This window comes from Brachyhypopomus gauderio, chromosome 1, assembly GCF_052324685.1.
Source record: "Brachyhypopomus gauderio isolate BG-103 chromosome 1, BGAUD_0.2, whole genome shotgun sequence".
NCBI lineage: Eukaryota > Metazoa > Chordata > Actinopteri > Gymnotiformes > Hypopomidae > Brachyhypopomus > Brachyhypopomus gauderio.
In genome coordinates, this window is record NC_135211.1 from 54,854,628 (window position 1) to 54,871,182 (window position 16,555).

The following is a 16,555-nucleotide window of genomic DNA, read 5'->3' on the forward strand; positions in this document are numbered from 1 at the left end:
CTCCAAGGGATGGGGAATGGTCTGCCCAAAACAACCTCATACGGTGAGAGATTATCAAGAGATTTTACACCGGTCATTCGAATTTCGGCCAGCACTATGGGAAGGATTTTTACCCAGTCCTGGGTGTTGCAGTTTTGCATCGCCTTCCTTAATTTATTTTTTATGGTTCGATTGGTTCTCTCTACCATTCCGGACGACTGAGGGTGGTATGGGATATGAAATGCCCATTTAATTTGGAGCTCCTTAGCTAAGAGCTGAGTTACTTTGGAAGTAAAGGGAGTTCCTTTATCAGAGTCTATTCCCAAAGGAATGCCATATCTAGGAATGATTTCTTGTTGTAGTTTAGTAACCACAGTTTGTGCATTTTCCTTGGTGCATGGGAATGCTTCAATCCATCTGGAGAACTTATCCACCATGACCAGGAGATACTTGTATGGGCCTCGCTTAGGCATGTGTGTAAAATCAACCTGCCATTCTTGGAATGGAGTTTCTGGTTTAGGTAACGTTTGGTGTGACGCCTTAGGTTTGGTTATGTTATTACGTGCGCAAATCAAACATCTATCCAAAATTATGGACACATCTTCTCTTAGGCTCTTTATGCAAAATAATTTCTCCATATCACTTAACACCCCTCTTCGTTCACGATGAGAAACACCGTGAAAATCGGGAACGAGGAAAGGAACACAGTGTCGCGGAAGACACAAACGACCTGTGTCGTCGGTGATAGGAACAGAAAGCTCACCTGATTTGGCACCCATAGTGGCCCAAAATGAGACATCATCTGGCGTGGCTGAAGCCTGAACAACAGAAATAGACACGCCAGGCAACAATGCACTAGTAGAGGCTGCCTGTGACACAGCAGCAACGTTCAAACTGGGACAGAGGGGCGCGGAGGACGCGGCCTTAGCTGCGCGGTCGGCCAAGTTGTTTCCCCTAGTCTCAAACGCGTCATTAGTCTGGTGTGCACGAACTTTAACAATGGCTAGAGAGGATGGTAAATGTGAGGCAGCAATGAGATCATTCACAAGGGAATGATGTGAAATCGGTTTACCATCTGCGGACAGAAAACCACGTGCCTGCCAAATACCTCCAAAGTCATGTGCTACCCCGAAGGCATAACGTGAGTCAGTATAAATGGTGACGTCGTCATCAGCAGCTAACTGGCATGCTCGGGTCAGAGCAAATAGCTCAGCAGCTTGTGCAGAGTTGAACGGCAAACTGTGTGCTTCTAGGACCCGCTCCGGAAGTTCGCACACTGCATAGGAACACAGAAAAACACCATCAGCAGGTTTTGAACACGAGCCATCAACAAAGAGGTGGCGGCCCTTGGACAAAGGTGTCGATTTGAGGTCAGGTCTGATGCTGGTTTCGAAACTGATGTGAGGTAGACATTCATGTTCCCCATCCTCGTGAGGGGGGCATATAGTGAGCAGACGTGAAAGGGCCGAAGCCACATTGTCAAGGGAAGTATGTGGTCGCACAATGAGATTTTCAGTTCCTGTCAGTATAGCTTCATACCCGCTGCGCCTCTGGGCAGATAGGTGTTGTGTGTTCAGATGTCTAAGAACATATTGTACCTGGTGGGTGGTGTGCAAGATGAGGGGATGCGACAGCACAATTTTTTCCGCATCTGTCACCATAACAGCGCAGGCAGCAATAGCCCTGAGGCAGGAGGGCAAACCACAGGCAGTGTTATCTAACGTTTTAGAGAGGAACGCACAAGGCCTCATACCCCCCCCGTGCTCCTGAGCCAACACCGCGGAGGCGACCCCCCCCTCTTCTGTCACCCATAGGTGGAACGGCAGTTCGTAATTAGGCAGCCCAAGGGCGGGGGCCCTGATCAAAGAGGACTTGAGGTTCTTGAAAGCCTCTTCCATGTTGCTTGTCCACTGGATAGTCTGTCGTGGAGGATCGCTGTGGGAGTAAGCAGCACGCAACATTTTGTCATAGTGAGAACAGTCCGGTATCCACTGGCGGCAGTAATTCACAAGTCCCAGGAAAGCCATCATGTCCTGTTTTGTGTGGGGTTTAGGAGCAGCGGCAACAATTGCCACTCGGTCCTCAGACAGGGATCTGCAACCCTGCGATAAGTCATGGCCCAGGTAATGCACAGTAGTTTGACAGAACTGTAATTTGTCTTTGGATACCTTGAATCCATGTTCAGCCAGGTGGATCAGCAGTCGGACCGTCGCCTCACGACAATCAGCCTCGTTTGGAGATGATATTAATAAATCATCTGCATATTGGAGGATCACAGAGCCAGGGGGCAGGATGAGGTCACTCAGTGCATCTCGTACTGCTGCAGAAAAAACAGCTGGTGAGTCAATGAAGCCTTGTGGCAGCCTGGTCCATGTGTACTGCTGCCCCCTGTGGGTAAAGGCGAACAGAGGTTGTGTGTCTGGTTCAACAGGGATGCTAAAGAAAGCAGAACAGATATCTACCACACTAAAGTGTGTATGATGATGTGGAATGGAGGACATAATAGCGGGAACATCAGGTACAATAGGAGCTCGTGGGACGACAATTTCGTTAATTCGCCTCAAATCTTGAGTGAATCTCCACGACCCATCTGGTTTAGGAACTGGGTTGACTGGTGTGTTGTACGGGCTGTGACATGGTGTGATTACTCCCTTGGCAAGGAGGTCGGACAGAACAGCGTCGATGCCCAGAGCCTTTTCCTCAGATATGGGGTACTGTTTAACATAAACAGGTTTAGTGTTGTATTTAATAGCAGCTTCGTATGGGACACAGTTAACGAAACCAACATCATTCCGGTGTAATGCCCAAACAGAATTAGGAACCGTTTCTAGTTCCGGGGAGGAAAGGGGGACCGAAACACAGCTGTGGTTTTTGAAAGTTGGGTTGCCTATATGCAGCGCGGAAGTCTCGGAGGTTGACACTGTCAGGCGGGATCCGCTGAAAGAGAGGCACAGACCCAGTTTACTCATCAAGTCACGTCCTAACAGATTAAATGGACACTGTGGCATGTATACAAAATCATGCTGAAATCTAAGCTGATCCTCATTAAGCAGACACAGCAGTGGGGGTGTAAAGAATGAATCAAAAGGTTGTCCATCAATTCCCACAGAGCAAATGGACCGAGAGGACAACGGTCCCTCGTATGTAGAGCCCAGAGATGACAAGGTAGCTCCGGTATCCACTAGAAAAGGGTATAGCTGATTATTAACTACCAAAGTTATAACAGGTAGGTCTGAGTTTAAGGGCGAAGTACTTGTACTAGTAAAGCATGCATGATTAACCTGGATACCCGGAGCAGGCTCTTGGCCCTGTGGGCAGCCCTAACGGCGGTATGGGCTGGTTTCATCCGGAGCCCAGTGTGGAGGGGGCGCCACACCGGGTGGAGCAGGAGGGAGAGCAGGGGGGTGTGTCCCGTATAGTGGTTGGCGAGGGGGAGGAGTGGGCTGCCAGGTTGGAACAACCTGTTCTCCATCTCGCAGCCGTTTCCTGCACTCTTCCTGCCAATGCCCCTCTTTCTTACAATAATGACACTTACCCGGTCTGCGGTTTACTGGTGCTTGCTGCTGAGCGTTACCATGACTACGGCCCCCTCCCTTCTTTCTCCGGGATGGACCGGGTTGCCGCACGGGCGCACCTGCTTGCACACTCAAACAGGCTTTATTAGTTTTTTTCTCAAACATGCCATCAGATTCCAACACTCGCAATTTCTTCTCAATCTCACCAAGCACCGAGGACCCGCGATCGGCCAAATGAGTTTTCAAAACTTCGATCACCTCGGGTCTGCAATTGGCTATGAACGTATTCACAAACAAAGCATTCGGCGCGTTCAGATTAACATCCATATTTCCCATATGTATCCACGTATCAACAAACCTCGTCCAAAACTTAGTAATAGGCTCTTTTAGCTCCTGTTTACAGTTAGTCACTTGTGTGAGATCTCCCCTTTTTCGTCTTTTCTCACATAAATAATCACATAACTTTTTTCCCATTCTCGCAACTTCCTTGGGGTCGCTCCAAATATATTTCGTTTCAATCTCGCATATCTGTACACAGCGCTCGGGTGTAGCTTGGTCTGAGGGTGATGCCTCGGCTTCATCCTCTTTTACTTTTCCCTTTTCAACCTGGCTACGGGTCACTGCTCTGCCCTTTTCAGAACTATACTCCTTCGTCTTTTTCTTTCTATTAACGGGTATATCGTGTTTGGGGTGTAACTGGGGCACCCCCTCGATAAGATGGTCTTCATCATACTCATCTCCCATGGCTTGGGACAGTATAAACCGATAATCTGGTCCACCCAATTGCTGATTACGGGTTAACCGAACCAATGTCTGAGTGAACCGTACGGGGTCCGAATTCGGATCGGGCAGCATTTTTAAAATCCCCCGCAAAGCTGTGACATCAGGGGGAGTAATTTCAACTCCCGCTGAACTGGTTGCCCATGCCATGCCCACGTTAGCGGGGGCGCGCGGTGGCCAGGGCGGTGGATCGGGGCGATCGCCAGAGTCATATTCTGGTTCTGAGTCGGAATCAGAATCAGAATCAGAGCTGTCTTGCTTCCTCGGTTTCGGAGGTCGGGGAGGGCGAGCTGCAGCTTTACGCTGTACAGCCGGTGTCGCGACATTTAGTGCGGTGAGATCGGGATAAAGAGTGGTGACGGGTTTAACAGGTGTTCCAGCCTTTTTAACAGGCTTATCCTCCTGCTTCTCATACGGCGGAGGCAGCGGAGCACTTGGTGCTGACGCGCTGACAGTCGGTTTAACTTTTGATTTAGATTTCGCGTTGACTTTAACTTTAGGTTTAGGAATGGCTTTTAACACAGCGTTTGGAACAAATATTTTCTTTGCCTCATTCCAGGGCTCTCTCATATCATACCAGCATTTATAACATTCCTCCATATAAGGGTAATCCCATTCGGGATCTCCCAACGACTCGTGTATCATACGGTAAGCACTAGACAGATACCCAGCATCGAACGTACCCTGTCTCGGGTAGGACGGTATCTGCGGGACAGACTCTGTCCATCCAGCTAAATTATCTAGATACGGTGTAACAAAGTACGCGAGTCCGCATCTATTCATCCACTGTGCAGGGGTTTCATTGAGTTCAGGCTTAGGGAATGACGTACCCATGATGTACAGTAATATACTTATCACGCGGCGGTGATACACAGACAGACAATCAGACCAACAAAAAAACCAGCACTTCTCTTTTGCAGACGTGTAATCTAATTCAACAAATTATTTTACTTGTAACTACGTTTCTCAAGAGAAAACCGATGGTTTCTCGAGAACTTCTCCGTCTCCTTCCCCTGGGGAAGGTCAGACTCGCTCCCTCGTAATTAGTGATCCCGTCAATCAGGCAGTCAAAAAATCAAATTTATGTCTTACCTGAGAGAAGGGATCACGTCGGGGTCACCACTTGTAAAGGTATGTCTCTTTCTCAGTAGAAAGCACCTTCTTGTGTTCGGCAATGAGCGGAGGGTCACGGAGGATCACCTGAAACTAATCTTCAATTGAGTGTAACACTCTGCAGAGAAGTGTGTGGCAGGGAGCTCCCGGAACAATTGAGGAACAAACAACTCTCTTAGAAATAGGAGGAGTTTATTCAAACAGGCAGGCTGTATCTCAAATGTTCAAAGATGAGAGGGCGCTCCTCTCATTTATACATACACAGACCATCCCTGTGCACGCAAGCAGCAGGGTGGGCTCAAGATTGCTATTCTAACATAGGTAATAAATTCTACCCTATATGGAAATAACACCTTCTTCTCACAAGCACGAAAATTCTGCAGACCGAGCATAATTCTTCTGCATGTCGCATAGTGGACAGGAAGCACAATACCTGAAAGGAAATGATAAGCCTGCGTCTGGCATACTAAGACCTTTCACATACAGGGTGAAAGGACCTTTCACATACAGTGAGACAGGGGGGTAAAATGAGGTGACAAGGGTCACAGAGAACATAGGAGAGGACACAATGTTCACAAGGTTTTGAGTACATGATGAGTATAAAAGACATAATATTCCTTCAGTAATGTTTTTCTTCTAAAAAAGATAAGTGGGTTCAAAATAACAATTTTTGAAAAAAATTACCAAATTAATTGTGTTGATCCACCTCAAAAAAGGTCATGCAAAAGTGTGTAAGCTGGTCCTGAGTGTGTCTGCCCATCCCCCAGCTGCATTGTTGTGCAGGGGACATGCATAAGGTGAGAGAGGCAGTCAGAGGGCCTGGCTGAGAGCAGAAGCTACAGAGGACATGATGTAAGTTTAGAAATATATACAATAAAGTTGAAATGTTCTCAACAGAGCACTCACATACAATTATCCACTCAGTCTGCCACTCCCTCATTTGGGGAGAAAGCTACACTATTGTGGCTATGCCCCAGACAATTTTTTAATCATGGAGGGGTCTGAAATTTTTGTCTTAGGTGCATGTCCTCACTGTATTGGAATATTTTATTGTCTGAGTGAAAGAGAAACAAATTGGGGTCACTAAAGTGGGAATAGCCACAGTACTGTAGCTTTCTCCCCAAATGAGGGACTGGCAGACTGGGTAGATAGTTGTATGTGAATGCTCTGATGAGAACACTCATGAACAATTGTGCAAATGTGAGATGTGTCGACTGCTACAGATACACGTGTGGCAAATGTACCAGGGAGATACCCTGGCAGTGCCAGGCATGTTCTGACAGACTGCTGAGTGACTGCTGAAGTGCTAGTCACACAAGAAGGACATGCCACTCACACACACACACACACACACACACACACACACACACACACACACACACACACACACACACACACACACACACACACACACACACACACACAGCCCTGCACTGCAGCCTATTGTAAATATGTGTGGAATTGTTTTATTCCTTGTATTTTTTGTATAATTTTATGGCAATAATAAAAAGCATGGAACATAAAAAAGCATGGAAACATAACAGTTGTTCTTTTGTATGTTTCTCATGCTGAAATTTCAGTCCTCCTGACTTAGACACAAATGCTTCTGGTCATTACTCACATGTACCTGGCTATAAAATTTCTAATTTTCTATTTAAAATATTAAAAAATAATTTATTGTTTGTGCTTTGTTGCTCAGATAAAACTAAACTATATACAATATATATAACCTTTATATTATAAAATACAATAAACTGAATAGAACTAACTAAATGGCTAAACTCAATGAAAAACAACAATTAGTTGTGAGCTGAAGCAGGCCCCCTCCTGTGGTGCGCCAGTAATGGCCTTATTTACAGAACAAAAGTGCCTGCTCGCAGCTGATAATAGGGTGTTATCTAAAATCCTTCAGTTCTCTCGACCCTTCTCTGGGTTCCGATGGAAGAAGTGTTGAAAGACCCTTCTCTGGGACTTCTAGTGTTAAGTAGGTGAAAACAACACGGCGCTAGTAGGAGGTGGTGAAAGTGGTCAGATGACCGGCCCTCCGCGCTTCTAGGTATAAGTATGTAAATGAGGTGCGGCGCTTCTAGTGTTAATAGGTTTGATCACTCACCTGCCCCCTCCACTTCACAGACACTACTGCTGGGATCTCCCTGTCTGGCACCATCAGCACACTGCCCCACACCCTCTTTTACACCCAACCCCCTCCCTTTCAACTCACAGCCTCCACCAAACGACTCTCCTGCTGACACACACTCCAGCAGTCAGCCCCCCAACTTCAGTCTGGCATTTACCACGTCCCAGGTGAGAGGTGAGCTCAGGAGGATCAAGATCAGGAAGGCTGCAGGCCCAGATGGAATCAGCTCAAGGCTTCTCAAGTCCTGTGCCGACGAGTTTTGTGGTGTGGCCGGACACATCTTTAATCTCAGTCTGAGATTAGGGAGAGTTCCACAGCTGTGAAAAACATCTTGCGTGGTACCAGTGTCCTGACCCCACACCCGAAAGACTTTAATAGTTATAGGCCTGTGGCACTGACTTCACACCTGATGAAGACCCTGGAGAGACTGCTTCTTGTCCACCTCCGCCCCCTGGTGAGTCCAGCTATGGACCCACTTCAGTTTGCCTACCAACCTGGCATTGGAGTGGAGGATGCCATCATCCACCTTCTACACGGGTCTCTTTCTCACCTGGAGAATGCTAGGAGCATCGTGAGAATCATGTTTTTTTTATTTCTCTAGTGCTTTCAATACAATCCAATCAATACTACTGAAGGACAAGCTGGAGTGCGCTGGTTTGGACCATCACCTCGCCACCTGGATCTTGGACTACCTCACAAATCGACCTCAGTATGTGAGGACATAAGACTGTCAGTCTGACATGGTTGTCTGCAGTACAGGGGCTCCACAGGGAACAGTCCTTGCTCCCTTTCTCTTCACTCTCTACACTGCTGACTTCAAGTACAGCTCTGCCAGCTGCCACCTGCAGAAGTTCTCGGATGACTCTGCTATTGTCGGCCTCATCAGTGAGGGAGATGACAGGGAGTACAGAGAACTGACTCAGGACTTTGTGGATTGGTGCCAGAGGAACTGCCTGCAGATTAACACCAGTAAAACGAAAGAACTGGTAGTGGACTTCCGCAGGGTCAAACACTCTTTCCCTGTACCAGTGAACATCCAGGGAATGGACATTGAGATGGTGAGGTCCTACAAGTACCTGGGTCTTCATCTCAACAACAAGCTGGACTGGACTGACAACACAGCTGCACTCTACCAGAAAGGTCAGAGCAGACTGTATCTCCTGAGGAGACTCAGGTCCTTTGGAGTGGAGCGCATGCTCCTGAGGACCTTCTTCGATGCTGTGGTGGCATCAGCCATCTTTTATGGAGTGGTCTGCTGGGGCAGCAGTATCTCCACTGCTGACAGGAAGAGACTGAACAAAATCATCAAGAAGTCCAGCTCTGTCCTGGGGGGCCATCTTGACCCGGTGGAGGTGGTGGGAGACAGGAGGACCAGGACCAAATTCAAGCACATGTTGAAGAACCTGTCCCACCCCATGCACCACTCCCTGTCAGCACTGAGCAGCTCCTTCAGTGCCCGGCTGCTGCACCCGCGCTGTGTGAAGGAGAGATACCGCAGGTCCTTCCACATGCCGTCAGACTGTACAACAGCCACTGCTCTCCATAGCTCACCTGTACTGTACAACAAACTGCTCACTGTACTTTACTGCTCCTACTGTTCTACCATGTGCAATATCGGAATCTACCATGTGCAATATTTAATCTACCATGTGCAATAACCATAACTGTTTACAACTACATACATTGCATATATATTTATACTCTTTATTTATTTCTCTTGTATACCTGTATCTTATATATGTGTATTTCCTGGCACTATTCTCTGCTGCTGTAACAATGCAAATTTCCCCACTGAGGGATTAATAAAGGATTATCTTATCTTATCTAGATAACAGGTTTCTCTCTCTCTCTCTCTCTCTCTCTCTCTCTCTCTCTCTCTCACAAACACACACACACACACACACACACACACACACACACACACACACACACACACACACACACACACACACAGTCTGGTGGTAGGGAACTGGTCTTGTGACCAGAGGGTCATGCGTTCGATTCCCAGACCTGAGGCCATGACTGAGGTGCACTTGAGCAAGGCACCTAACCCCAACTGCTCCCCAGGCGCTGGGCTAGGGCTGCCCACCGCTCTGGGCATGTGTGCACCACAGCCCCCTAGTAATAAAAAAAACACATATTAAGGGTATAAATGGGTTGAATTAAGGGTATATTAAGGGTTAAATGTTGGTTAAGGATGATGTGTAATGATACATCTTATATAGCTGGTATGGCACCAAACCTCTCAAACCTGTCAAGCTGTCATTGGCTCAGAACGCATTGAAACGTGATGAGCCAGCACCACACACTGAAAGACTATGAGCCAATGAAAAGCTTCGAATCATTTTGAAGCAATGACAAGTGTGACACTGGTGTTTTGATACAAGCTTCAACACAGCGTTTCAAATCACTCCACTTCAGGAAGAGTGAAACACGCTCTGAAACCTCGGTGTCATTTGCTCAAAATTGTTAATTACCTGATTTTAAAAATCAGCTAGATGGACATAGTCTGTGTTATGAATAATTCATAAGAGCAGAGTATTGCGCTGACAATATATGCAAATATCCAACAAAAATGTTAGCTTTCCAATGTAGAAATATTCCTACGTCATGGTAATAAACTGTTTTAAATGTCTTTACTACCTCAGTAGAGTGAGTGAATTTCTTCTCTGATGAAGTAAATCTTGATGTTACGGTGGGTCAGCCCAGACGCCACCAGAGGGCGTGTGCACACACACCTCCCTCCACACACACGCCCACTCTAGCGTTGCGCACACCCTCTCACTCCTGGTCACTCCCTCACTCCCAATCACCCGAGTACTGACACCTGTCATTAATCAGACTCGAGCTCTTTATATTCTCACAGGTCGAGCCGTCCAGTGCTGCGCATACAACCTGCACCCCTCGCCTCGCTACGTGGGAGAGACTGCTGCTTCACTGTTCCTGCCCAATGTCATTCGACTGCCTTACTTACCTTTATTTACGTTTGTTATCCTGTTGGTTTTCTACTGCCAAGTGGCCTGAGTTTTTTGGTTTATGGAGAATAAACCTTTTGATTCTCAGCCTCTGCCTCCTGCTGCCTCCATCCCCGCGTCACACTTGATAAATGATCAATTTCCTAACCGTATTCTTTGAGTACAGTGAAGCAGTGAGAATGTTTTTCCACATAATGTAAGTAGAGAAACAAACTTGATCCACAAACCTCTTCACTCTCATCACATCCTCATCTCTCCTCCACCTCATCTGATACTCTGTGAATTACTCTAATGACTTTTCAGCCGCCATGATTCAAACACTCACCTGATCTACTTAGATCTACTATAAGCTACTATAAGCTTAAAGTAGATCTACTAATTGGCTGAGGGAGAAAGAGGAGGAATCTGATTGGCTGACCGAGGAGGAAACCATGAAAACAAAAATGCAATTTGCTCTATTTACGTTGTCAACGTGTATTTGTACCCAGACTGAGCGCAGTAGGGTGACGATGTTAATGCAAAGAGGAAAGACGCTGTTTCCCCTTTAACATCTGAATGTTGCCATTGTTATAGAGGTAATTGTAACATAACGTAATGTAATATTAGGGGTGGGAATCTCCAAGTACTCTACGATTTGATTCGATTACGATTCAGAGGTCTGCGATTCGATTATCGATCTTGGTAGTAGCAATCCATGATGAATTAACTTTAATTTTATTTCCATTTAAAAACTCCTATTTTATTTTATATTTAATCAAATGAAAGCAATATGGCAAGTACAAGGCCACACTCCAGAGAACTGAACAAAGAAATACAAACCGAAAAAATTTACCTGTAGCAGCATGTTTGCAGATTTACAGATTTCAGTAAATGCCAACTCTTAACCAACATTATGTGCAAACAACAAACAAATATGTGCTACCAAAACCACAGCTTCCACACAAGAGTAGAATAACTTGATTAAGTTTAACGTGCTGGGAAATATGCTTTAATTCCACCTTGTGAAGGTGAAGGCTATGAACCCGGCAAACATGACTTGGTTCATTGCGCTGAGGCGCGGCGCGCGTGAAGTTACAAAATTCGAGAGGTGCACGACCTCGGGTGGAGCCACCGCGATTTAGTAATTTTCGCCACACGGACAATCGCGCCGCTCACGACGCATCAAGTATAACAGCACAGACTGTTAGGAGCTAACATCTAGACCAGGTATCACCAAATGGCGGACCGCGGTCCGGATCCGGACCCGAACGCCGTCCTGTCCGGACCCAATCACATTCCTGATTAACTGGATACGGACCCAAATGCCAAAAAGATTTTAACGGGAGACTATATTTTAAACCGGAGAATTTATTTTCAGACGAGTGTTACGTTCACCACCAATTTGAGTGTTATGTTCGCCACCCACCCCCCCCCCCGCTCAACAACTTTCGTTCGCCACCGCGGACCCGGACCTAAGGTCTGAGCTATCTGCCAAAAATGGACCGCGGAAAGATTTAATTGATTACCCCTGATCTAGACAATCGATTGTTGTCATTTGTGAATCGATTCTGAATTGTCCACGTTGCGCATCGAGATGCATCTAAGAATCGAAATTTTCCATGCATTTGCATTAAATAAATCTTCAAACTCACCACCAGTTGTAGAATGTACCACCAATATATATTAATATATATATATCAATATAACACAGTAACAGCACATTGCACTACAATTCTCTATTTCTCTCTCTCTCTCTCTCACTATCTCTCTCTCTCTCTCACACACACACACACACGCACACACCCACACACATCTCTATAGGGTCTAGACTTCACCGATTACTTTCACTGCCTTGTGTGTGGAGTCAAAACCTATAAAATAAAGAATATTCCAGGAGCAATAATTACCTATACTGATAGGCTACTGATAAAAGTAGGTGTGTCTGGGATGCAGCTCTCTGTCCCGCAGCAAATGTTAAGGCAACCGATTAAAGAGCTTCTCCAGATCACATGCTTGCCAAAAGTTTAAGGACCTACATAGACACCCATTAGTCTGGCGCCCCACACACAGGAAGTATACGGTACACATGTAATGTGACAGACATTCAGCTGATTGAATTCTTGATCTTTTTTTAAATGAATGATAATAGCCAGTATTACTAGTTTCATAATACTTTTGTAATATATAATTTACAATAGTTCCTATGTCTAAGTAACATTTTTTTCTCTGGATAATTTGATGAGGGCGGCACCCCAGCGCCCCCTACTGACGAGCTGCCACTGGTGTCATGTATGATACTGTATGTATTTTAGGAATAAGACCATGTGTGTGTCATGTGTGCTGTTTCTATGTATGACACTGTTCTTCTCACATTTGAAGTATGTGTTCAGGTGTTTAAAGTGAGTCCTACATACCTGAGTGTGTCCAGTCTGCAGTGGGGATCCTCCAGTCTAGCAGAGAGAAGCTTCACTCCTGAGTCTCCTGGGTGGTTGTAAGCCAGATCCAGTTCTTTCAGGTGTGAGGGGTTTGAACTCAGAGCTGAAGCCAGAGAAGAACAGCCTTCCTCTGTGATCAAACAACCAGACAATCTGCAGAAAGGAGGGAAAAAGAGGGAGAAAGACAGTGCCCTCACTGCATTTGCAGAGCAGCCAGTATGGGGCGCTAGAGAGGCCAGTAACTGTAGTGAAGGCTTCACCCTGTGCTTTATAATAAACTACTGACATGGTGAGGTCTCATGTCCATTCCTTACATATGATCCTACATCACCAAACACCCTGCACAATAATAAACCTAATAATCCTAACCTGTTTAGCTCTGAACGTTGATATAATGTAGTCAAATGTGTGTGCACAAGCACTGAAAAGGTGGGTTTTCATTACATGTCATTTTAATATTGGGGTATTTGTCAAATGTGTAAATGAAATTAAAGATATTGCCACATTTTCTTTCACAGTAGTGTGGATGTGGATGTCTGGATTTGGAACATTATTAAGACACTTTTTTTTACAAGCTGTGTGTTTCAGTCAGGTCTGTGTAGGAGTGTGTCTGTTCAGTGGTGTGTAGGTGTGTGTGTTTCCATAAATACCCACATACATTTGGACAAGGATTCAGTCAATGAAATGTAGTTCATGTATTTAATTTTAACAGGAAATATTTGGAATTAATAAAGAAAAAAAACCTCATAAAATAATAAAGTGTGAAATTGTCTTGCATTGCCTTGTGGCAGGATTTTTTGTATTGTACTCAAAGGAAGTTTATTATGGAAATGGAAATTTAAAAGTACATAAATATTTATCTTAAAATTTATTAAAACCTTGTAGTGTCACCACACTTTACTGTTTCCATTCCAGATTAAATTGACAGAAAACTCACCTGAGAATCTCCAGTTTACTGTTTGAACTCTTCAGTCCAGAACAGAGCTGCTCCACTCCTGAATCTTTTAGGTTATTATTATTAATCTCCAGCTCTTTCAGTGAGTTTTCTGTTTGTAGAACTGATGTGAGAGATTTGCAAGACTCCTCAGTGAGACCACAGAGAGACAGTCTGTAAAGGAGGAGTAAATACAATACAAAATGCAGATCAATCAGATAATGCTGGATTCCAGAATCTGAACTGCTGATTAAATTATTTTCTGTATCTGTCATGCAGCTCAACCCTGGAGACTGCAACTCCCAGAATGCCCCACGTCATCTGACCCGTTCCTCCTCCCCTCAGTACTAGTTTGCACCTGGTTCACGTCAAAAAAATGTGCCATATTTTGTCAATTGTGATTTTACACCGCAATCAAAATTTGTCCTCCGCTTTTAACACACACACACTAGTGATTACTAGGGGGCTGTGGATCACACGTGCCCAGAGCGGTGGGCAGCCCTAGCCCGGCGCACGGGGAGCAGTTGAGCAATATATATACACTGCTCAAAAAATTAAGGGAACACTTTAACAACACAATATAACTCCAAGTAAATCAAACTTCTGTGAAATCAAATTGTCCACTTAGGAAGCAACACTGATTGACAATCAATTTTACCTGCTGTTGTGCAAATGGAATAGACAACAGGTGGACATTATTGGCAATTAGCAAGACACCCCCTATATAGAGTAGTGGTTCTGCAGGTGGGGACCACAGACCACTTCTCAGTACCTATGCTTTCTGGCTGATGTTTTGGTCACTTTTGAATGTTGGTGGTGCTTTCACACTCGTGGTAGCATGAGACGGACTCTACAACCCACACAAGTGGCTCAGGTAGTGCAGCTTATCCAGGATGGCACATCAATGCGAGCTTTGGCAAGTAGTGATGGGCAAATGAAGCCTCTTGAAGCAATGAAGCTTTCCAACCCTTTGCTTTGCAAAAAGGTTCATTACTCGAGGCTTCATTCATCACTCACTAGTGACATCTGCTGGTGAAACTAACAGCTTCGTCATTCAGTTGGATCATACTTTCAAATAATTGTAAATGCAATATTGTCACAAAGTTTCAATCAAACTCATGTTTAGTAACAGGAGAATCAATTAAATCATGTTTTAATTATTAAAATGATTTGTAGCCAATCTAATCCTTGACCATTAGTGGTTGTGTTGGGTTTTCTTGTATGTCACATGGACTTATTTGACAATGAAGATATGTTGTACTTTACTATATTGGGAATTGAGTGATTGTTGAGGCAGACTGAATATTTTGAGTTAGAAAATGATAAAAAAAAAAAAAACAGAATGTGTTTAAAATAATTGCTTCTTGGGGGTTCTAGATCTGGTTTGGCAGTCATGGCCTGGTGGTTATGGAAGGGGAAGTGGTTAGGGAATTGGTCTTGTAACCGGAGGGTCGTGGGTTCGATCCCCAGACCTGAGGCCATGACTGAGGTGCCCCTTAACCCCCAATTGCTCACTTATATAAAAATGAGATAAAATGTAAGTCGCTCTGGATAAGGGCGTCTGCCAAACGTAAAATGTTTTTAACATTACAAATAAGGTTTGCCTCTTCCAATGGTTTTTAGTCTGTTTTTGATGTGTGAATCTGATATACATCCTGATCAAACAAAAAAAGAATTTAGAACGTTCCAGATTTTAAATTTAACCACCTACTACAACCCACGAAGCAACAGGGTTCATAGCGCTTTTATTTTGAAAAACGATACGCAAAATGAAGCAATGACGTGGCCGATGTAATGCGAGGCCTCGTTTGTTGCTGATCACGTGATTTTGCTCAATATGACACAAGCTCCGAAGCGGGGCTTCATCGGACACGCCCCTTTTTACTCGGTACACGCTTCGAAGCCTAGCTTCAGATGTCCCATCACTATTGGCAAGAAGGTTTGCTGTGTCTGTCAGTGTAGTGTCCAGAGGCTGGAGTCACTACCAGGTGACAGGCCAGTACACCAGGAGACGTGGAGGAGGCTGTAGGAGGGCAACAACCCAGCAGCAGGACCGCTACCTCCGCCTTTGTGCAAGAAAGAACAGGAGGAGCACTGCCAGAGCCCTGCAAAATGACCTCCAGCAGGCCACAAATGTGCATGTGTCTGCACAAACGGTTAGAAACTGACTCCATGAGGATGGTATGACGGCCCGATGTCCACAGATGGGGGTTGTGCTCACAGTCCAACACCGTGCAGGACGCTTGGCATTTGCCAGAGAACACAAGGATTGGCAAATTCGCCACTGGCGCCTTGTGCTCTTTACAGATGAAAGCAGGTTCACACTGAGCACGTGACAGATGTGACAGAGTCTGGAGATGATGTGGAGAACGATCTGCTGCCTGCAACATCCTTCAGCATGACCGGTTTGGCAGTGGGTCAGTAATGGTGTGGGGTGGCATTTCTTTGGAGGGCCGCACAGCCCTCCATGTGCTCACCAGAGGTAGCCTGACTGCCATTAGGTACAGAGATGAGATCCTCAGACCCCTTGTGAGACCATATGCTGGTGCGGTTGGCCCTGGGTTCCTCCCAGGGGTGGAAAGTAACTAATTACATTTACTCACATTACTGTAATTGAGTACTTTTTTTGAGTAATTTGTAATTTTCTGAGTAGTTTTTGAAATATGTAATTTTTACTTTTACTTGAGTACATTTTGACCCAAGTAGTT

General features: G+C 45.3%; 1 protein-coding gene across 4 annotated transcripts in view; it reads right to left on the minus strand.

The window, feature by feature from the left end:
* Positions 1-16,555, minus strand: part of LOC143525581 (NACHT, LRR and PYD domains-containing protein 3-like) — a 67,933-nt gene that overhangs the window by 20,715 nt on the left and 30,663 nt on the right. For 3 of the 4 annotated variants that reach the window (XM_077019708.1, XM_077019727.1, XM_077019737.1), the window contains exons 10-11: positions 13,851-14,021; positions 12,893-13,066 (exon numbers count right to left, since the gene is read on the minus strand). In XM_077019708.1, the coding sequence (XP_076875823.1) occupies positions 12,893-13,066; positions 13,851-14,021 (345 nt within the window). Of the gene's footprint in view, positions 1-7,626; positions 9,643-12,892; positions 13,067-13,850; positions 14,022-16,555 lie in introns of those variants that run through there. The other variant, XM_077019716.1, reaches the window with a different exon arrangement.